The following is a 23,989-nucleotide window of genomic DNA, read 5'->3' as shown; positions in this document are numbered from 1 at the left end:
CACCTGATTGCTTTGCTATGAAGTCAGTGGGATTACTCATGTGGTTAAAGTAAGCAGGATCTGTATATAGTTTTAAGTCAGTATCAGGTGCATTTCTGTGGATTTCTACAGCAAGAGCAATTATAGAATAGCAGTCATTTCCTATATTAAAATTGCTGTTCTTCAATGTAGAATGATTACATTATAAAGTCTAATCCAGGATACACTTAATGCAGGTTTCCTTAAAATAAATCACATAGGCTGTGGCCACACTACCCCTCCCTTTCAGAAGGGGCCTGTCAATTATAGCTGTTCGAAAATGCAAATGAGGTTCGAAAGGGTGCCCCGATTTCAAAAGCACCCTTCTTCCCAATATTTTTTTTGTTTCTCTTTTATAACATTTGTTAAACATAATTTCCAAATATAAATCCAGATTTATTTTATCTGATTTCCAGTTTGTGAATGAACTTGCAACTGGCATAAAGTTCTATCACCAGAATTATAATATAACTAATATTTATAACTACAACTTCCCAATTTTTGAGGGGAGAAGAAGTGTGGTTTCAAAATCAGGGCACCCTTTCGAAGAAACACCAGCTACACCGTTATTTTTATTTCAAAATCAGCACTTTCGACGGGCCGGGTGACCACCATTATGCAAATGAGGTACTGAATATTCATATCAGCACCTCATTTGCATTTTCAAACAGCCATAATTTACATGCCTCTTCCAAAAGGGAGGGGTAGTGTGGCCACAGCCAAAGAGATACAAATCAAAGATTGTATTTGTCTAAATCTTTTAGACTCTAGCAGCTACCCAGTCATAACTAATGTTATTACATAATTATACTTTGATTACAAGATGATTTAAAATTGTTGATACAAAAATAGCCTTCTGGCATTTGTTGTATTTACTATAAGTTGGAATAAATAAAAGCACATCACATATAGCAATCTTGATTAGGACTCTCTGAAGAGGGTAACATACACTGAGGATTTATGTATAAAAACACAGTTATAATTCTGGTGATAGAACTTAATGCCCATAGCAAATTCATTCACAAAATGGAAATCAGATAAAATAAATCCAGGTTTATCTTTGGAAATTGTATTTAACAAGTGTTATAAAAGAGAAGCAGATAAAATATGCTCCTAAATACCAAAACTGCGTATAAAATACAGGTTTTGAATCAAGATGTGATTTTTATGTAAATCACATCTTTGTAGTGTCAGTAAGCCCCAGTTTACACTAGAGGGGTTGTTTCAAAATAAACCCAGTTATTTCGAAATAAGGGGTTGTCCGAGCCCACTGGACAAGCTGTTATTTCTGAAGAACTGGGAGTTACTTTGAAATAATGAGGTCCTGGTTTTGAGAGGAGAAAGCACCTATTCCAGAATAGTTATTCCAGAATAACACTAGTGTGCATGGGCAGGGGTTATTTCAAAGTAATTGACCTCCAGGGGCCTGGCACAGCGGCAGACCTGAACACTCTAGGCACATCTGTGGTCAACTCGACCACTCACTCCCCCTGCAGAGCCTTAAAGGAACCAGCCACGGGCAGAAGGGCTGGCTGCATGTGCTCTGCCCTGAAGCCCTGAGCTGACAAAGTAGTCAGAGGGAGCCAAGAGCCAGGCCAGAACTCAAGTGAGTCCTTGATCCAGAGCCACTCCCATGGTATCTGGTACCCCAAGACGCAGATGAGTGCTACCCTGGACTGGTGCAGAGATCCTGGACCCCACAGAGCTCTGTGGGGAGGAGAGCCATCTCTAGAATCTCTGCACAAGGCAGCAAAATGCCAAGGTCTGTGGCTGGATTGCTGCCAGCCTGGTGGAGAAGGCGTACACCCGGACCTAGAGCAGTGTCAGTTCAATGTCAAGGAGCTGCACCAGAGCTACCACAAGGCAAGAAGGAGTCCAAATGCTCTGGGGTAGAACCCCACAGGTGCCACTGTTATGAGCAGCTAGATGTCATGTGTGTGTGTGTGTGGACATTTTACTGCCACCCTCCCCTCCCCCTCGCAGTTATGGAGTCCAGCCTGGACATGCCTAATATCACCTTCGAGGTGCCCAAGGACTATGACGGGGAGGAGGAGGCTAGCTACTCCACCATGCCTGCCAGCCAGGAGGTCCTGCTGACCCTGGAGCCAATCCCCCACTCCCAGGACATCCCCCCAGAATCCCTGCAAGGCACTTCAGGCAAGTTATAAACCTTCCCCTGTCGCCTAGAAGGCAGGTGGTGCCTGGAGGCTGGGGGCGCATTCCTCCATGCAGGCTGAGGGAGGTCACAGAACAGCCCAGTCACCTGTCTGCACATTGCCAACCAGTCTAGAGCAATCAGATCTAGGGAGCCTGCGGTCCCTCTCAAGGTTTCTGCTCAGAATGCCATCTCACAAGTCACACCACCACAAGCAGTCTTGTGCTCTGGTTGCCTTAGTGAATGCCACAGCACTCACAGCATGGAGCCAGAATAGCTGCAAACCACTGCCAGGCTCATGACATTCGTGCAGCATCTCACGGCACACTTCCTCCAAGCCACCTGCATGTTGTTCCAGCAGGACGAGGATAAAACTGGACCCCCTTACCCAGGGGGCTAGTGTCCCACTCCGTGAAGGCACCAGGCACTGCAGTGGTTCAGCCATGGTGTCCTGTTGGCTCATGAGATGGTCCCAGGTGGCCCCAGTGGTGCTCCAGCTCTACTCAGCATGCCACCCATTCCTCCCTCAGGCCCTTCATGATGGACTACAGGCAGGCAATCTGCTCCTGGGTGGATGGCATGGAAGGTGGGGGAGTTGGCCCAGCTGTGAAGAGAAGTTATGTGGGCTGTCATCACAGGAGACTCTGTGTATGACAACCAGCCCCAATCCCTGAGGTGACACCAGAAGTCTCCCTTCAGACACTGGCAATGTGCTTTGAACATGGCCATATTTGGTCCAGATAGTGGGCTCTGTCCAGCAGGGGCACAGATAGCCCATGGGAGCACCTACAGCCTGGGGATGAGCAGGCATGGGTTTGTGCCAGCCAGGCCATGGGTCCAGAGGCAAGAGAGAGGGGATTGGGTGGCTCACCTTCTGCCCAAGTCATGTGCACCCTGGGTCTGGCATTCATGGCATTCCCTATAGGGAAGACACCATCCAGGCTTGCTGGAGGGAGGGATGGCTTGGGGCAGATGCTGCTTTGTGGGGAGAGGGCCAAAGGGTTCCCCTCGTCTGCCTCTTCCCCCTCAGCAGGTTCCCCTGCATGACATCAATGTCACCCCACAGCACCATGCTGCATTGGGAGTGAGTGCTGTCTAAGTGAGGGCTCGACCCTGGTCCATGAATGGCACTGCTGTGTGGGTCATTGACCTCAAACACCTTAGTGGTAGCTTGTTACAGGAAGGTATCCTACCTCAGAGGTTGGAATAAGGCTGGCAGCATCAGGAACATCCAGCTACCATCATATGCCCTGTGACTAGAGACAGTAAAAAGGTGACTCAGAGTCTTGGGAACTCTGAGATCCATCGCAGTCCTCTCCAGGAAAGAGGAAGGTACGCTGGTGGTGCGATGTGCTCCTTTTATTCTGCAGTAGTTCTTCAGACGGAGGCAGTGGTGACAGCAGCCCCCTTGGGCAAGGTGGGAGGGGGCCCATCTCCATGTCCCAGAAGGTGCAGGGCCAAGGGCATTCTGCCCTCAGCACCACCCTGACCATGGCACTGGTCCCCTCACCCCTTCCCCCTGCCACTCCATCACAGCTGCAGATGCCAGCACTGCCACAGCAATTCAAAAAGGGTCCCAGGAGCTCAAAAGTAGTGGTGGTGGTGGCAGCCAGAGGTCTGGGCCCCTTTGCAACACCAGGCCTGGGGACAACTGCTCTCTTTACCTCCCCCCATCAGTGGGCCTGGACAGAGAGTACATCTACACTTGCGGGAAGCTAGCAGTTGATCTTCCAGGGTTCAATTTAGCGTGCCTAGTGAGGACACACTAAATTGAACTGTCAAGGTGTTGGCGTTGAACTCAGTACTCTGGGCAGTCACAAGAAGTAAGGGAAATTGACGGGAAACTTTCTCCCATCAACCTCCCACTGTGTGGACGATGGCCAAAAATCTATTTAGTATAAGTCATGTAGCTAGATTTGCAGATCTAAATTTGGTGTTACCTCACTGTGTAGACCTAGCCAGAGACTATCCATTTCTGATGCTCCTAGTCCAACATCTTTCATTAGCATTCATCATCATCATCATCATCATCATCATCATCAACAACAACAACAACCATGGGCTCAGTACCTGTTGGTGTCTGATGCCTCTCTCACTATTTTCTTCCATCTTTTCCTGTCCAGTGCGGAGTAGCTTAGTTTCTGTAGACTAGTTCCGCAATAATCTACTATATCATTTATCCATTCTCTGTGGGTGTCTGTCTCTCGTATTCAAATGATCCATTATGCTGAATACTAGAGTCTTGATTTTTCATTCATCATTCATTCTGCAGATATGCCCACATAGCTGTAACTTGCATTTTATAACTTTCTGCAGTAGATTCTCTTTTGTATCTTCCTCTATGATTCCACGCTGGTGACCTTCTGTATCCATCCTTTTTTCATAAGAATAAGTGAGATGAAGTGACATGATCTGTTTTCCAGCAGGTTTCCCAAGGCACACAGACCCTGTAACAAGAAGACACTTCCCACATGCTGCTCACAGGATGGACTATATGGATTTTGAGGATGAAAGCCGAGGATGGTGGTTTGACATGGACATGGTGGTAATCTACATTTATTCTGTCAATTGGGTCATAGGATTCATTGTGTTCTGTTTTCTTTGTTACTTTTTCTTTCCTTTTTGAGAGACTGCATTGTTTATTAGTAAAACAGAAGAATCATGCACACAAAGACAATGGGACTAGAAATGGTTTGAAATAATGAATGCAGATTTTCTTTGTGTGGTATGGAGTTTTTATCATTCACAATTGTATTAGGCTGCACCAAACATGTCATTGGGGCTAATGTTCTAATTACTGGTTGCTTCTGATGTAGGCATCAAAGGACTTGAGATTTGCTCAAAACGTAAGGAGAAATCCTAGCCATGTTGAAGTCAGTTGGAGGTTTTATCATTGATTTTAGTGGGGCCAGGATTTCCACCATAATGTGTAAAATCATCCATATCTGGAAATGAATCATCAAGATTAATTTGGAGGAGAGCTGCAGCGTATTCTTGAAGACCTTCATTCAGTTTTTGTCTCTGTACTGATATATTGAGCAACCTTAAGCAAGTCACTTGACCTATTGGTGCCTCAGTTGTCTCATGTGTAAAAGCGGGAGGATTTTGGAAGAGCCCTCCCACACTGAGAGTGTGTATCTCAAAGTTAATTGTTAGCACTTTTTATGTGGAAGGATCCCAATGCACTTTAAGGTCTGTATATATAGGGATTGATCACTTAGTACTGAAATGCTCCAACCTCTGAGGTGGTATGCAACAATCATTTAATGCTAGTCATGCTACAAAATATTTTTTTAAAGTAGAGGCAATGGAAGAATTTCTCCAGCTGATGCTACTGGAGGGATTTCTGATTGTAAGGAAACATGGAAGTGCAAAAAGAGAAAAGGTAAGACAGAGTGGCTAATACTTCAACTTTGAAAAGTACAACAGAGCTTTTAGTTTCTGGGACTCAGTCCTGTAAGCTACTGACAAATCTCACCATGATCCAGGAAAGCACTTAAGTGTGAGTAGACCATTAACATCATCAGTGAAAACCTCAGGAGCTGCTGGTTATTCAGTATGTGGCACTCTTCCCATTTATTAATACCATTCCATTAGATTGCTAGGAGGTGAGGTTGAGTTGAATGACTGTAATGAGACTTCCCAGGAACTTATAAGTTAAGCATGTGCTTAAGTACTTCGCTGAATCAAGGCCAGAAATGAGCAAGACCTCGAATTTCTCTCTCATCTGAAACCTGGTTCCTCCAGCAGTACATTGGCTCCTAGCATTTAGTCTTCCTCAAGGTGTATAAAATAACTTCTTTAAGATTAGGTACCCTTTTGTGGATTTTTTCAGTTAAAATACTTGTACAGCTAAAACTACATTGCCTCATGGGATTTGGCCACTTCCTTTTAATATTTATTGAAAGGGTCATAGAAAGTGTAACAATTAAAATTCACCATCATTCCTCATGTGGACATGAGAAAAATTAGTGTATGCAATTACTTTACATCTACTACAATAGGTTGCATTGTACTATTGATATGATCACGAGGCATAACATTTCTCACTCTCATCGAAACTTCAGAGACTTTCATGGAACAGTAAAACTCTCTCAGCAAACTTCAAATGTGTTTTTCAGCTATGCCAGAACTAAAGGTAGAGCTCTTTTCTTTCCCCAAACTTTAAATCCACTGGGTTTGCGCAGCAAAGGGAAGAAATTTGAAGCACCTTTTTATCCAAAATGTTGTTGTACTTACTGAGGTACCCCCCCCAAAAAAGCAGTCCTGTAGACTAACAATTTTATTTATTACTGAGGTCAAAAGTGTTAGAATAAAAGGATGTATCACAAAATAATTGCTTTAGCTAAATTTAAGTAACTTGTTAGTTTGAAATGTGAAACACTTTTTTTAAAAACAAGACGCATTGAATCAGATTTCAGAATTTAAGTAGGATGCTTCTCAGATGGTTATATCCATTAGCTCATTTTTCAAAATGTACTCAGACCTAAGACCTCTATTCCAGATAACACCGATCAAGTGAAAGTCAACATACATCAAACATTTCAGTAGCAGTTTATCATGGGTTCATTCTGAAAGTACAATATGGGAGAGACTCAAATGTAGTATTGCCCTCTTCTGTATATTTTCAAGAGTTGATAACTGTGAGTGGATACATGTTCTAAATTTAGTATAAAATTATTCATATAACATTTATAAGGTAAATATACATATCAGTCAAGCTATACATGTATGTATGTATGTTGCTTTGGTTAACGATATTAATTACAAAGAACAATGAGTTAATCAGATGAAAAAGGAGACGTAGTTTGTGTAATTGTAGCTGCTTTTTCTCTATTGCCTCTTTCCAGACAAATCTCTTGAGAAAGTTAGTTCATTGTTAGTGTCTTAAACATGATTCCATTGAAGTTTTGTCACAAAAGTCCTATTGACTTCATTGGAAACTGGAGCAGGACATTTTGTGAGAAATTTTATTCATAAGCACTTGGTCTTGTTCTGGAGTGTGTTTTTATCTACGACATTATTACTATGTTTGCAATGAAATCTGAGGTGGTTTGTAATAATTCTGCACCTATTTCAATAGATTTTGGGTGGAATTAAATCTGAATATTTTTCAAGTAATTTTATGTTTCTCTTTTAATTCTATTTTAGGGAAGATTTAATTTGATTTAGAGAAGAGATTTTTGGGCGAGAGGAGTTATAATTAATATGATACTTTTTTTTCATAGTTGCATTCTTAATTGTTTTTGTACTTTGCATGGAAGTCCAAAGGACTAAAAGCATTTAGTTATCATAACTCACAGTGGCACAACAACTCTTTAATCTGGATCTGAATAGAGCCTATGGATGATTTCTTCCAAACAGATATAACTGCATTAAACAACAGCAGAGTGTGAGTGAGCTAGTGAGATTTTAGCAGGTGGTGCACAGTTGCTCATACGTGAGGTTTCATGTTCAGCTGCTGATAAATTTCTGACTAGCAGTTCCACTTTTACCCACCACAGGTCGTCTCCTACATCCCCCAGCCCCCTACCTCCCCCACCATTAAACACTGTTAAAAACTGGGAAATCAATACATAAAAATTGCTTTCTGAAGCACACAGGCTTGCTATGCACAACTTATTAACAAAAATATGCATGTAATGTAGCTGACACAGATGCACAAAAGCAATATGAAAAGTACACACTTAACCATTTCTGCTCCACAACCTTAAATCTGCTGTAGCCCCAGAGATGCCAGATTTTTATGCATCCACTGTGACCAGGGAGCTCCTCAGTGCCAACAGGCAGAGCGATCCAGACTGTAACTCTTATCTCACTGCCCCAACTCACTGTCATAATCTGTGTCGAAAAGCCATCATGTAAAGTATCATAGGCAAACTGGTAACATGCTAGTCATTAATATTAGTGTTTGTATGCATGGATGGTGTATAAAGAATTCTAGATGTTTGCTGAAAATATGTTTCTCATATGTGTCTGATGGAGAGTGCCTAAGAACAGCCTGTCGTACAAAGGAATGTTGTTTTCCAGACGTTCTCTTGACTGTCTTCAGTGTAAATTAAGCAACATATGACCTAAGACAATGGAAGACACATTTATATCCATGGTAAAATATTCCATCAGACAAGCAAACGGGGGAGAAGATGATCAATTGACTATATTGACTGCACCCCGCCTCTTTTAACCAGTTCACTGAACTTCAGAAGATATGACTGAAGGCAAGAAGTCATTTTGTCATCCTTCCGCCAAGAAGACAAACAAAGTGCTTTCGTCTCCATGTTGGATTCTGAGTAAAAACAGGCCAGCCAAGCAGCAAGAACAACTGTGGTGGGAGAACAATTCTGAAAGCAAGACTCGGTTTTAAGCACAATTTTAGTTTTCGAATTGTATGTTTACTTTCATTTGTAACCATTTCTGTCCCTACTCCTTCTACTAGTACCTCTTAAATCTAGGTTCTATTGCTAGTAAACTTGTTTTATGTTTGCAAACCACCTCTGTGCTTTATATTAAACTAAAGCATAAAGACTTCAGCTCATCTAGCAGGCTGATGTAAATTCCGTCTTTTTTTGGGGGCAGTGAGTTTGTTAACTCCTGTCAGGATCCAGTGAGAGGGACTGGACCCCACAGGAGAAGATGATTTGGAGAGAGTCAGGACTGGAAGGTCTGCTCGAGTGTAGCCAGGCACAGAGTCACCCTGAAAGTAGTAAGCAGTCTGGTGGCAACCAGGCGAGGCCATTGTGCTGTGAGCATGGTACTGGTGGCTAGGCTCTGAACCAAAGCTGCTCAGCCACAAGCATTCTGAGTTACATGGAAGGCAGGGAAATAACCCTTTATTGGTCTGGCTGAATCCCTGAAACTTGCCTGCATCACTTTTTAACAAGCTCTTCTTGTTTAACATGCCAAACATCCACAGCCACCAGTGCTGGGGAAGAGTGATTTGCGCAAGGGCTGTGTAAAAGGTTGAAAGAGGAACAGATGGTAGGCTGTGTTGTGTGGCTTGTGGTGAAAGGTAATTGTACTAACGACCTGTGGGTGGAGGGGAAAGAATGAGTGCGGACAGTTAGGAGGTTTACTTGAGCATATCCAGGGCTCTCACGAGGGGGAAGGGTATGCTTTACTGAGTCTCGGAGACTTTGCGGGGGGCATGGCCCAGACTGCAAATTGTGGCGTGTGCAGGGGACATATTACAAGTTTGTACTGGGCCCAAAAAAATTATGCCAAAAAGCTTGCGATACACAAGGTGGCACGCCGACAGCAGGGTCTGGCTGATTGGCATGTGAGTACCCTGAAGACAGAGGGCCCAAAGCTTGTTCCTCTTGCCCTAAGGCCAGGCCTGTTCATGTCATTTTTAGGTGGGGGACATATGGCAATCCTGACTGCTTCACAATTAAGCCTCTTCTCTATTACCAAGTGAATACTTGCAAAGGGAGCCATTTTACACGGGGGATGAGGAGGGCAGGAGGAAGGAACAGAGCTGAGAGTTTGATTCTCCCAGTGCTACAGAGCAAGTAATTCTCACAGCCAGTATTAAAAATGTGAAGCATTTGGCTCCAGCTGCTGTCTGCAGTGAAAGTCTGTTGCTTTGGTTTCTCTTCTAAAATTAGAGAGTATGGGGAAGCTCACATTACACTATCACTCATGTACCTCTCCTTTAGATAAATGGAAGAACTGAGTTTCAGTTCCATCAGCACCTTTTATGTTTTGCTTATTTTTTCAAGCCTGCATAAGAGCTAAAAATAAAAAAATAGTTCAAAAAAGCAATTCAGGGCCAAAACATCTTCTCATAAAAAGCGCTCTGTGAATATTTAATTCATCGTTAGAGTAAAAGGCTAACCTGTTTGAAACATCAAAAGAACATTGGCAACAACAAGAGCAGGAGGCTGAAAGAAAATTTCTACTCTTTGTCCACATTGTCCCCAGCACTTCTTTGTATAACATGGAATCTCCATATCTAAGTTATGGCAGTAGGAGAGAAAGGATTGCCTCTTCATGGCATGCTCCCTCAACCCACTGCAAGTCTCTCTGAAGTTCCAACTGAAAAAATGGTAGTTACTGTCAAGTATGGGCTTTAGAAATCTGACAGTTTTGATACACCCCCATCATTTCTGACATTTGAGGGGTACGAGAAGATACTTTAGATGAGGAGAGATGTTTCGGGGCTGTTTTGCTGGTGGGGGAATCCTTGGGCATGCAGAGCCAAGGTGCAGTCTAACTGCAAGGAGCTCCCCTTGTTAAGGCTCCTTCCCTCCTGTGGTTCGCACATAATTCTGAGTTTAAGGATTGGAAACACTGGCTTTTCTCACAGTGGGAAAATTACTAAGAAACTATTAGAACATTGTATTCTCCACTTAGTCACCTCAGGAAATACAAGTCTTTCATGAGTAATTCTGGAAGCTCTGACATTGCAAGGACAACAGTGGTTTTTCATTCTTCACATTCTTCATCTACTAAAGGGGTTCAATCATCTCTCCCTTTTATTCTGTATCTGTTAATTTAACAGAATGGAAAAGTCTTATCACCAATATTTAAATCTATTACAGCTGATAGGCTGCGATAGACTGAGAGCAATCTTGCTCTCTAGAGGTACATGGTCTACTTTTATGGAGGAGAAAATCAATGTGTAAATTATAATCTGAAATGGAATAGATTTATTCTCTCAGCAAAAAGAAATAATGTTGTCCCAACCACAGCTCCAGATTTACTACAGTTGAAACTTTAGATTTTACTATTATTAGTTAAGATGATAATATGGTGACAGCCACACTGGTGTACCACACTCTTAATAACATATCTGTAGACATATGACTCTAATAAATGATGTATGAAAGGACTGACACATTATCCAGTTAAAGACCCTTCTACAGTATGAGAATTCAGCATGGTCCACCAACAGATCCTCCATGTGGACAAAGGAGAGAATGTTCTTTATTTCATATCTCAGTAAAACAGCTCTCAGTTTAGCAGTGACACCTGCTAGAAGATTGAACTACACATGCTAAGCATATCCCATTTTATTGCTTTTCATAAAGACAGGGTTGTGCTATGCTTTCATCCTAAGTTTCTGCCTAAAGTGATATCTAAATATTGTATTAACCAGTCAGTTAACGTGCAAGTGTTTTTTTCCAAGGCCACATGTTCATGCAAGAGAAAACTGGTTTCATACTTCAGATGCAAACCAGGCTTTATTTTGTTATTGCATTATTGTTTTAATAGGACTGACCAACTTTGGAGGTCCTATGCCAACAAGAAAATAAGATCAGGCAATCACATCTCACTATCAAAATGGGATAAAATGTACATGCGTAAAGATTACTCCTTAGCATCAGTTCCTATTGCTGATGGAATTAGGACACAATTCACTAGTGAGCTAAGATGTTGTCAGTGGCATGCTTTTGTCAGACATCACTTACAGACATCTGTAGGGTTACAACATGACATTCCATGAATACATTTACAAAACACTGATATTTGGACTTAGCAACAAGCTTGGATGGTTAGTTAGGCAGCATAGTGCTTCAGTCTCCTCTGATTAATACTCTGTACCCATCTTCCATGAAGTGGACTACAGCGAGTCAAGCTACTCATGAGTGTGAATTTGCAGAAGACATGCTTAAGAAATCCAGTAACAGGCAAGTAACCTCCATTTATTCACAATGTCTTTAGCATGGCCAATGATTGCTAAGATCTGTTGCCAAGGGAAAAAGAGACTGAAGTGGTGCCATTATTCATGGGTCTTTAGCCTTTTCAATATTGGAAACCTCCTATTTAGGCATATAAATTGGCTGAAACACTTTGTATTTCCCACACAGTTAGGAACCCAGGGCAGAGAATTCACAACAAAGTTTATTTGATAGTATTGAATTAAAGTTAGATTAACCTGGTAATCTTTTCTATTTCCAGTCAAACTATGTTTTCCAGCTGGAGGAGCTCTGCATGCCTGACTGGAAGGTAAAATGTAAATCAGGCAATCACTTAAATGTGCTGCATGTTACCTCTAAATTGCTTCACTTCTACATTATTCATTTTTGGCTCCTGAAGAATAAAAATGTAGATACACAGCTAGAACACGTGAGGCTGTATATTTAGATCTTATTGTGTTTATTGTTAGTTTACCAAACTTCATTTTAAATAAAGTAAAATATTAATTTATGTGCAAAACAAAAGATTTCAACACTGCCTTTATTTATGGTAGGTATGCAGAGCCTTTTTGGATTCAGGGTCACTGACCCACAGAAAAATTAGTCAGGGACCACACAAAGGTGAGAAACAAAACAACAAAGGAAAAAACACCAATTCTTCCTGATGTGGCTCCCGACTGAAACACATCACTCCCCTCAGGCGCAGGTGAAGGGAAGGGGAGTGGGGGGCCCATGCATGAGGGAGTGACGATGGAGGAAGGGGCTGAGGGTGGACAGCTGGGTAAGGGAGGGGCACAGGAGGGTGCTGGGGGTGTGGGGTTTGGGTGGGAGGGGGATGGGAGCACTTACCTATCTCCACTCTCCCTGCCACTTCTAGGTACTGCCGTCACTATTCCCATTAGCCAGCCAATGGGAGAAGCAGGGGCAGCCTCCCATGAGCAGTTGCCGTTGCTGTTGTTCCTCCAGCCAGGGACAGGGGAATGGCGGCAGGTGGAGTTGCTTCTTCTTCCCATGAGCTGGATCCAGCTTGCAAGGCTCAGGGCTCTCTCTCCTTCCACATGCTGCAGCCAGCACAGGTGCTTCAGCCTTAGGGGCAGGGCATGAGGCTGGAGCATCAGTGCAGGCTTCCTGCTCTGGGGAGAGGGGTGGGCTCTGAAGCCTGCAGCCCACCTGCAAGGCAGTCATGGACCAATAATGGTCCACAGAATGCAGGCTGAGGACCACTAACAGGGAGGTAGATCTGCAAAATGAATGAAGTTGAGTATTTTCTGACATAAAATACAGTCTATATTACTGTATTCATATACTCAGGATGTGAAAAATGGAAGACCTTTGCAAAACCCTAGCATGATCTCTTTCTAGGGATACCAACTCTTCATCTGATTTAGTTGCCACTAAAGGAAAACATTCTTTCAACCTACAATCAAAATGTGACACTAAATGCAATTGACCAAAACCTTTGTTTTGTTAATACACAAAGTTTTTGTTTTTTCTTAATCCTAGAGACTGAAGAGCCTTTTAGTACTCATTTCCAGTCATTGTATGGCGTCTGCCAGTGTCTCGAAGACACATTCTAACTAGAAACACAAAGTAAGATTATAGTTACCTTGCCCATGGCTCTATCTGCTTGATTTCCTCCCATGAAGGATGAATTTAATGTACACAAAGTGAGTACTGTAATTAGCATAACTGGCTTAACCAGCATGGGCTTCTTCTGTGAAAACTTTCACATATAGCTTTGCCAGAGGTGGGTGTCTTGAGCAGAGACAGCCAACCATGCCAAAGTAGGGGACAAATGTGGAAGCTTCACAACTAGGAAATGAAATATGACTCTAACTGACAGTCATTGGTGATCTGACCAGTGATTGGAATTGAGGAGTGTAGCAGTGGAAGGCACTAATTTACCATGTCCCCATATTTACAGTTTATATGTGTAATGTTACTTTAAGCTGTTGAAGAAAGCAAAGTAAGGGTTGAAACAGGAGAACCAAGTCAGGAAAGCCAAATTCCATTGCTGGCTGATTCACTGGTCATTCCCGCAGTCCCTGCTACAATGCATACTTCTGTATTTCATACAAACTAGAACAGCTTCAGCTGAGCTTGAGAAATGAGTTAGGCACTGGGCCTTGCACAAACCCAGTCTATGCAAACAGTTGGCACAGCAGCTTTTAAGTGAACAGCCCAATGACCACAAGATCCATTAAGGTATGAAGGCACCCAGCCAGATTTATTGATGAAGCACAGTAAGGGCACCTGGCAGACTCTACAGGATACTCATACTGTGACAATGGATGCAGCTCAGTTAGTGGTGGGACTTTCCATTGTTCCCTAAACTGGCCAAATGTACCCAGTTTTATACCCACCTGCATACTCGCCTCCTGATCTTATCATTTAGCGTCAGTGTATTTGTGTTATCCTTGGTTATTTTTCTGCCATCCTTGATATCAGGATGTTCTGGTAGCACTTGACAGTGGGGAGGGGGGTGGGGTGGGTAGTTGAGTGAGTAGTCTGTATTTAGCACTTCTTAAGAATATGTATTTCTGCAAAATCAGCCATGATCTTGCCAGATCACTGAGCAGATCCTGGCTCATTTCAGGCCTCTGATAGATCTAAGACAGTATTCCTATTACACCCACCAAAAGAAATTCGCAACCGAGGAGCCTTCATCACAGGGAATTGAAGCCCCTATAGGTAGGTGGCAGCTCAATGGGGATTTCAAGGTTTAAATTTTGGCTTTAGGTACCTAATGCAAAGTCAGTTACCTAAATACCTTTGCGGATCGGTCTTTTAAGTACCTCAAGAATTGAGCAACAAGCTGATAGTTTGTGAATGCCAGTCAAGTGTTTGCCTGACCCTTCAGGTGCCTAAGTTCCCCTTGTGAACCTAGCCCTTAGAGCCTTGTGTAAAAACAAGTGACTTTAGTAATAGTCATGTAGGGTCTGTTTCATACCTACAGTATGATGTGCTCTGACTGCATCTTCCCCCATCCCGTAATGCCAGGCATAAAGGTTTGATGTGGTTTGATGACATCTGAGGATTCCTGGATTTACAGCATTTTTTAAACCACTTTCGGAGCTACAGTGGCACAGGAGGTCTGAGCATAAGCCATGATCTGGCTCTTAGAGTAGCTGCAGCAGAAAGGGAGGCTCAGCCATTAGAACTTATTGGTATTTTACTGATCTGAGATTGTAGCACTTTAAAGACTAACAAAAGCTCTTTTATATCTGAAAAAGTGGGTTTGTCCCATGAAAGCTCATCACCTCATAAATTATTTTGTTAGTCTTTAAAGTGCTACATGACTGCTGTTTTGTTTTGTTAGAACACAGACTATACAGACTAGAATACACGGCTACCTCTCTGTTACCGATCTGAGATTACTTCCTTTTGCCTTTGGCTAATATTTCCATCACCTTCATTAAGAACCTTATGGTCTAATTCAGCTACCTGGAGTCGAAAGGTCCTGTTAAAGTTACAGCCAGACTTCCCAAATTAAATTACCCATGCTTTAAACGGCCATGTCAATAATCTATTCGAAGTGCAATAGCTCTAGCAACATGTGGGAAGTAACAGCAAGAACGAGAGAAAAATCACAAGCAATGTAAGGTACAGAATAGCCAATAACAGGAGTTTCTTCCCTCCAGCATATTTAATAGGCTGAATTGGCATTTGCTGAAGGATGAGGCCAAGGGTTGGTACAATGAGGTGGCTATACAAGGCAGACCTCTGAAAGGGGTGAGATAGAATAAGGTATAGGGCACTGAGGAAGGGAGTACAGGGTTCTAACCAGATGGACAAGCAGTAGAAGACTGAATAAAAATACTCCACTATGAGAGCTCATTTTAACTTTACAGTAAAAATATTCCTACAAAATAACAAACATGGAAACTCTGATGCTGACATAGCATCTAACCCAACTCCCATTAAATGCAGGATAATGTTTCCCATTGATGTAAATGGAGATGTGATGGCCAGACGTACATTTTGGCTAAAAATTATTCTTAATGGACTTGGAAGGGCTTTTTTGCATTGTCTTGTTTAGGGGTAGTCGGGGTGAAACAGGCGCCAGGTCTGAACCATAAGATGTTTTTGAATGAGCCACATAACCTTTTGATTTACATGTTGCCGTTATTGTTACTATTTTTGTATTAATTTCTCTGGAGTCTGAACCTTGACTATACCTTGACCAAGAAATTTGGACATTGCCAACAAAATAATTGACTACTCTGATATAGTTTTGGAATGTTTGTCTAAAGCATTTCTAATAGTTTATTTATAAGCATTTCTATAGTGTGCATCATCAAGTGCTTCTAGTTTATTGTCTTGTAAATTTCAGCTGCACATCTACCAATAAAATTTATGCCATCATGTACCAGCAATGCCCCTCTGCTATATACATTGGACAAACTGGACAGTCTGTACGTAAAAGAATAAACGCACACAAATCGGATATCAGAAATGGCAATATACAAAACCCGTAGGAGAGCACTTCAATCTCCCAGGCCACACAGTAGCAGACTTAAAAGTAGCTATCCTACAGCAAAGAAATTTCAGGACCAGACTCCAAAGAGAAATTTCTGAGCTACAATTCATCTGCAAATTCGACGCCCTCAGCTCTGGCTTAAACAAAGACTGCGAATGGCTGGCTAAATACAGAAGCAGCTTCCCCTCCCTTGGTGTTCACACCTCCAGATCAACTGCTGGTAGCAAGCCTCACCCTTGCTGACTGAGCTAACCTTGTTATCCCCAGCCTTGCTCTGGCTTATTTATACCTGGCCCTGCAGATTTCCAAGACCAGCATCTGATGAAGTGAGTCTGTGCTCACAAAAGCTCATGCTCAAAACTTTTCTGTTAGTCTATAAGGTGCCACAGGACCCTTCGTTGCTGTTGACAGAAGTTACTGTTGGAAGATATCTTCTGACAAAACTGTTAACAGATTGCTGCCAGATGCGAAAGTGGATTGAAAGAGCAATCCGCTCCATCGACAGAGAGCGACCAGACTGCCTGGCTGCTCTCTCGACAAAACAGCCAACTCAAAGCACAGCACACAGGGCTGCCCAGTATCCCAGAAGAGATGCTCTGCCTCCTGGGGGAGTGGCAGAATGCTGTCAATAAAAGTGCCGCATTCTGTCAATTTATTGTCAACAGAATGCCTTGGCCATGTAGATGCTCTGCAGGTTTTGTCAACAAAACACCACTTTTGTTGAAAAAAACGCTCTAATATAGACATAACATTGGACCCTATGAAGAGAGAGGGTCTCAGAGCTTGAGATTCAACCCAAGCCCAAAGAGCTCTCTAACTCAACTTCAAGATGCCTAACAGTTTTTCCTGCTTTCTATGGGGCAGTTGGGTGCTCAGGATCTACGTATATATTTAGGCACCTAATGCCATTGAAGTCCATCAGAGTTAGACCTCTAAATCCTCTTGTAACTCCTGTCCTGAGCACCTAAAGTGCTAGATACAGAATGGGCTTGAACCCAAAGACAGACCACTTCAAGTGTGTCCAGCCAGCACATAAGCCCAGTCTAAAGTTAATCTGGGGGAATTCTGGTTTTATACAGCCATACTGGGTTAAACCAATGATCCGTCTAGCCCCAAATCCTGACAGTGGCCAATGTCAGGTGCTTGAAAGGGAAGGAACAGAATAGATAATTCACATGATCCATCTCATGTTGCCAGGGGCTGGGCCTGATCCACTATGACCAGACAAATAAATTAAATAAGACATAACAAATCGTGCATCTTGGCTGGGGGTGAGGGAGGAGTAACCTAGATGACCTTTGCAGTCCCTTCTAATTCAATGGTTTTATGAACACGCTGAAATCCATATAAGCTATATGATTTACCAGATCCACTATACTAGCTTTACACTAATCAAGGAAACCCCCTTATTAGAGAAATCACAGCTGGCTTTTTAAGCTAACTTTATGTCCCTCCAGCTCTAAGGAAATCATAGCATCATAGAATCATAGAACTAAAAGCATCTTGAGAGGTCATCTAGTCCAGTCAGTTGCACCCAGGGGACTAGCAACAGAAGGGGTTTGAGACCATTGTTCCCTGTAAGCTATGCACTTGTGTGGCCTCTCAGGAGAGAGTCAAATGCTGATTAGCAGAGCATCCACAGTTATGCTTTTTTTTTCCTGGTGGTGCACATTCCCATGTCTCAATGCACATAAAAATGTATTCTATGCAGGGATGGAAAAAACCCACACATGGAAGGAAAACAGTAGCGGGACCACTGGCTGAGACCATGGCATTGTTTTTAGATGACTTAATTTGATATAACAGAAAGGGTAAAATTTCAGCATCTGAGTAAAACTTACATCTCACCAATGTTATATAATCCTGAGCTGTGCAACTTATCATGGCTGATTGAAATCACTAGTTGAGACGGTGGCCCATCATCTTTTGGAGAGACGAAGGCTCAAATGGGAGGCAGGCATGTACTTGTCAATGAAAATGGGCATTAGGGCCTTAACTTCCACTTGAGCCTTTGAAATTCTCCCCCCTGATTCCAAAAACTATGTGATCTACTTTGAACACGTGATAGACTTAGGAGAACCTGCTAAAAATAAAATGTAGTGAAATGCATCTGAATAAAAAAGTTTCTCTTTGTAATTAAAACAATGCATTAGAGAAACATCTCAATGGCTACGTCTACACATGCACGCTACATCGAAATAGTCTATTTCAATGAATAACATCTACACGTCCTCCAGGGCTGGCAACGTCAACGTTCAACTTCGACGTTGGGCAGCACCACATCGAAATAGGCGCTGCGAGGGAACGTCTACACGCCAAAGTAGCACACATCGAAATAAGGGTGCCAGGAACAGCTGCAGACAGGGTCACAGGGCAGACTCAACAGCCAGCCGCTCCCTTAAAGGGCCCCTCCCAGACACAGTTGCACTAAACAACACAAGATCCACAGAGCCGACAACTGGTTGCAGACCCTGTGCATGCAGCATGGATCCCCAGCTGCAGCAGCAGCAGCCAGAAGCCCTGGGCTAAGGGCTGCTGCACACGGTGACCATAGAGCCCCGCAGGGGCTGGAGAGAGAGCATCTCTCAACCCCTCAGCTGATGGCCGCCATGGCGGACCCCACTATTTCGATGTTGCGGGACGCAGATCGTCTACACGTGCCCTACTTCGACGTTCAACTTCGAAGTAGGGCGCAATTCCCATCCCCTCATGGGGTTAGCAACTTCGACGTCTCACCGCCTAACATCGATTTCAACTTCGAAATAGCGCCCAACACATGTAGCCGTGATGGGCGCTATTTCAAAGTTGGCGCTGCTACTTCGAAGTAGCGTGCACGTGTAGATGCGGCCAATATGTTTATCACCCCTTCATAAAAGTTTTTATTGGTTTCACAGCCTTTACAGAGATGGCATGCATAATAGTAAAATATCAAATAATATAACCCTCAGCATGTTAAGGAGGATATTCTGGTACTTCTCTATTGGTTTTAAGTGGTGATCATTGAAGGAAAAATTTTGACATAACATGTTCCCATTTTGTGACTTTTTACTGTCCATCTCTCAGTTAGCCAAGGAGAGTCTCTTATCATCCTTTGACCACTCCTGTAATTGTGCTTTTACTTTGATGTCCTGTAAGCATTTTCTCTATAAATGCATTAATTAGACACATGCCAGTAGACAAACGCCTCTCAGATTTAACACTGTAAACTTTATATAGATGCACCATAAGGTAGTACTTATGGATAGAGGACATTATTATTAAAAGTATAACTATAGGTAAAATGGCAACATTATGAAAAAACGTAAGTTTAACAAAGACAAATAGAAGTTATTTCCAAAATGAATACACATTAGTTTCTTATGTTGTTTTAAATACAAGAAAATGGTTGTATTACATTTTTCTTGATGAATACAAGAGCTATTTTAAATTGTTTCAAATAAATAAACGCTAAAACCAAGGGAATTTTTGAATACAATACAAAAGAAAAGCTAAATGATTCTAATAAATATGCAGAATACACATAACAAGGGGCAAGTAATATGGTTTCGGGTACTGTATTACTGGTGTCAGTACAATTTTCAGTCAGAGTCAGAATTTTCACAGTCTTTGCTAAGTGGGGGAAATGTGCTTAACCCTTCTTTTCTTGATATTCTTAGTTGTCGCAAGTGTTCCTTCATTTCCTTGGAAATGTGACAGATTCTTCCTTCTATGCCAGGCACTGCAACTACTGATGTGCTTTTATCTGTTCTTGTTTCAAAGGCTTGTGGTAAATTCATGAAATGTTAGTGCTAATTAAACTAAATTCTCTTCACGTAAACAACCTAAATGTGCAGTTGACTATATTGTGAATCAAGTATTAAAATAATTAACATATTAGAAACGTTCCTTACATACAACTAACTGGAATTTTCTGATGGGCCCTTCCTAAATTCATGCTCACAAAGCTTACTATGACTATACTCTTTTTTGCAGACTCAGAGAGCTATAGTCTAATTGCTTTATCTCAGGCATCAACAAATGAGATAAGCACCATTCTTTTACTTGTTGAAAATATGCCAGAATCCAGTAAAAATGTTTTGTAAAATATGGGCTCATCTGCTATTGTGGTTTAAAATATATTAATATAAAGTTAATGATTATTCAGGGGATTAGTAGTGGGATGACCCACCTGCCTTTCATTTTCAGATTCCTTGTTCAAATCATACACAGATTGATGGAGACCTCAGACTATTGGAGACTTAATGTTTGAATTGTTCATCAATTTTAGATATTCTGACTGTATCCATCACTCAGATTAAGGGTCGCATGTACATTATGCAACATGGAAATCACGTTACCACTCTGACAAAGCCAAAAGTGTAAAACGGAAGCAGTGTAGCAGCAGGATATTAAAAAGGGAATAGAGAGAAAAAGAGCAAATGTAAATAAGAGCCTATAGATGAGGAGGAAGAATTTGCATGTGATGTGGTAAGAAACAAGAAGCCAGGATGGAATTCAAAGAGAGCAAATAACATGATTTGAGGTAAAGGTGAGGAAGATGACTTCAGAAGTGCATTTTGGACACAACAGAGAGTTGATTGGTTGCAAGGCCATGCAAGGTAGGCAGCTGGCCAGCTAATGGACCAAGGTTTTGCCATGGATTTAATAAAGAGAGTGGATTTTGATGATATTAAGCAGAAATGTGGTATAATGAGAAAGTATGTGGGAAGAAAAAAAAAAGTCAAAGTTTATGGCCAGATTTCCTGATGTACTGAGATTTTGCTTGCTACAGCAAAAGGGAGCCTTTCAGGTCATAGTTCCATGATTCTCTGTCCTGGATCCAAGTAGAGCAATCTGGAGGCTGCTCTGCATGCACAGCTGGTAATAGCTCCCAGCTGCAGATAGGCTGAGTACAGCATGTTGAAATCATGCCTCTTCTTGGCACCCAATGCAGCTGTTATGACAGGGATCATGGGAAAGACTGATTAGAGAGCCAACTGTGCCACCTTTATGCCCACAACAGGGGGATATGCCCAGGTTTTCTCTCCTTTTTATCACCAAGATGGTGCAAAGGAAAAAGCAGGCCCACTGAGACCACAAGAGAAGGAAGGCCAAGCAACAGGAGGAAAAGGGAGCTCTGGGATTAGAAGATAAGAGGTTTAGATTTAACTCCTCCATGAAGCCTCTGGGGGTTCCATGCCAGTCCCAAGCCTGGATAAGGGAGGAGGGTTGTTCAGATGAGTGACAATGCACTGACCATGAAACAACAACACAAAGGAAATCTGATGCAAGTACAACTAAATGATAAAAGAGGACAGCTCAGATGTCACCCAGATAAACAAGGTCCATGACACCAATCAAGCGATCGGGGTTGGGTTCATAAGTTGGCTACCAAAAGAAAATGACAACTAACATAGGAAGATACAGCTGAAATAGAACCTACTGCAGAAGGTTATACAATGCAAGTTACAGCTATTTGGACATATCCGCAGAATGGACGACGAACGAAAAATCAAGACCCTGGTATTGAGCATTATGGACGGTTCGAATAGGAGAGGCAGACCCCACAGAGAATGGGTAGGTGATAGAGTAGATTGCCGCAGGGCTAGTCTTCAGAAAATAAGCTACTCCACAATGGACAGGGAAAGATGGAAGGAAATAGAGAGGTATCAGACACCAACAGGCACTGAGCTTGTGGTTGATGATGATGATGAGGTTTAGTTTTGGAGCATGAATCTGAGTTGGTAACTGTGAATCCAAGAAGAGACATTAACAAACACTCTTGTAAAAATTCAGGTTTCTGGTCAAAGTAATGTAATCTTGATTCTTAACTTGTTGATTGCTAACTGTAGGTTTTTTGCTCATGTTCCTGTATAGAGTATACAGTACTTGGGTTTTGACTTAGCTTCTCCTGTATTATCCAAGACAGAACTCCCAATTATAATGTACAGATGCTTTGTGCAGTTTAGGGTTAGAAATTAGTTCAGCAGCATTCCAAATGGGAATATTGAAATAGTGCATGGATTTTGGAGTCAGACTTTTTAGAAAATTGTTCACGTTTTTTGACTTACAAATCACAGGTGCATATGCCAAATTTAGAGCTAAGAGGATATTTTAAACTCCACTTACCTTCATTTCCACAAAATTCTCAGGATTAGATGATCTGGACAAAAAACATGTAGCAGACTGCTTAACCATAGAATGTCAAGACTGTCATTTGGAAGAGACTGAAGTATTCTTGACATTCTACCTGCTGCAAAGAAATCTGTCTAAAGCATATCCCACGTCACAAAAAAGTTCTGAATTTCCTGTCTATGAATTCTGAAAGTTCTGAATGAAAATCTGCTCTGAAATATCATGTTGTAAACTATGATGTGCCAATAACGAAAATTCTGGTTTCCTGACAATAGGGAAAACTGAAGAAGACTTATGACAGAGATTGTTAGAGAATCCCTTAACTTAGTTTTGGATGGAGACACTTTGAGTGCATGGATGAATTGTACAATAAATAGTGCCATTCTTTCAGGATTCTGCAAGTCTTTGATTTAAGGAAAGGTATATTTTAATGGAAAGCTTCTTGGATTACCGACAGGATTCTACTGACTGGGTGAAATTCCCAGAAGGGAATTATACCTTTTAGGTTTCTCTCTGATATTTTAACTTCATGTCTTTTTACTGTTAAGGGGGGTAAGAGGAATTTAATATTTCATCCTATTGAAGTTACTGAACAGATGTACAAACATCTGGAAGAGAAAGTCTACAAGTTGTAGCGGAATTAATTGAAGATGTCTCTAAAAAATTATCCCTTCCTTCAGACACATAATTAATATTGTTTTAAAAGGCAACTTTTGTCTAAGATTCATTGGGAACAGAAAGACACTAAAAAACTAAAAATCATGATGAAGGACAAAATGATGGGTGGGATTTTCAGAACTACCTAGGTAATTTAGAAGTACAAATCCCAAACTCCCATTGGTTGTGGAAGTGTATGACAATGAAGAAGTTTATGATAGTCCTAAGTGTATCAGTGTTAGTGAGAGCAGCAGATGCCAGAGTGCTGAAGTAAAAAGTATACATTTATAATGAGTGATAAGAGATATTCCATCAGTAGCTGATGAAATGAACCCTGGATTAGTTCCATGGAGCCAATATTTGTTGATTGACCCCCAAGCCATATGACAGACATTTCATCAGGAAGGAATAAATGAGAGCTCAAAATACTCCTGCAAGTCTTGATGGTCTGACTGTGTAGTCTAGTTGAAAAGTTACTTTCAAACTCTGTAATAAAAACACTAAATATTGCAATAATGAAAAAGCAGTAAGCTTAAAAAAGAGAAGGACAGGGGTGACCTAAGGAGTCTGCATAGTAACATTTGCTGTGGATAAATAGAATGGAACTTAATATTCTGATATCAGAATGAAAGTATACATTAAGTACAAGTGAATGCTTCTATTAATTTTAATCTACTTGTAGCATAACATCCATATTCTATATGCATAAAGTGTACGTAGAATTTATGCAGTATCAAACCATAATTTCTTATAGTTTCCCTGATGTATCTGCTCTTTCTTTGGGGAAAAAAAAACAGGGAACACCAATTTCCTCTGCAAATGTAAAAAATCCTTAACATTTTCTCAAGTTTTCAAAGATTGTTTAAACCTTTCTAGCTGTATGGAGGATGCTACTTATACCAGGCACTACAAGTCAGACCAGATCAC

The 23,989-nt window shown here is 41.7% G+C and overlaps 1 protein-coding gene across 3 annotated transcripts in view; it reads left to right on the top strand.

The window, feature by feature from the left end:
• The window catches only part of RNF180 (ring finger protein 180), a 140,995-nt gene extending 132,298 nt beyond the window's left edge, over nucleotides 1-8,697 (top strand). For 2 of the 3 annotated variants that reach the window (XM_074994268.1, XM_074994270.1), the window contains one exon: nucleotides 4,597-8,697. In XM_074994268.1, coding sequence (XP_074850369.1) covers nucleotides 4,597-4,799 — 203 coding nt within the window. In that variant the 3' untranslated portion in view covers nucleotides 4,800-8,697. The remainder of the gene's footprint in view (nucleotides 1-4,596) is intronic. The other variant, XM_074994269.1, reaches the window with a different exon arrangement.
• The last annotated feature ends 15,292 nt before the right edge of the window (nucleotides 8,698-23,989 follow it).

Source organism: Carettochelys insculpta, chromosome 5, assembly GCF_033958435.1.
Source record: "Carettochelys insculpta isolate YL-2023 chromosome 5, ASM3395843v1, whole genome shotgun sequence".
Lineage (NCBI taxonomy): Eukaryota > Metazoa > Chordata > Testudines > Carettochelyidae > Carettochelys > Carettochelys insculpta.
Note: the sequence above shows the minus strand (reverse complement) of the source record. Positions and strands in the feature narration are given on the sequence as shown.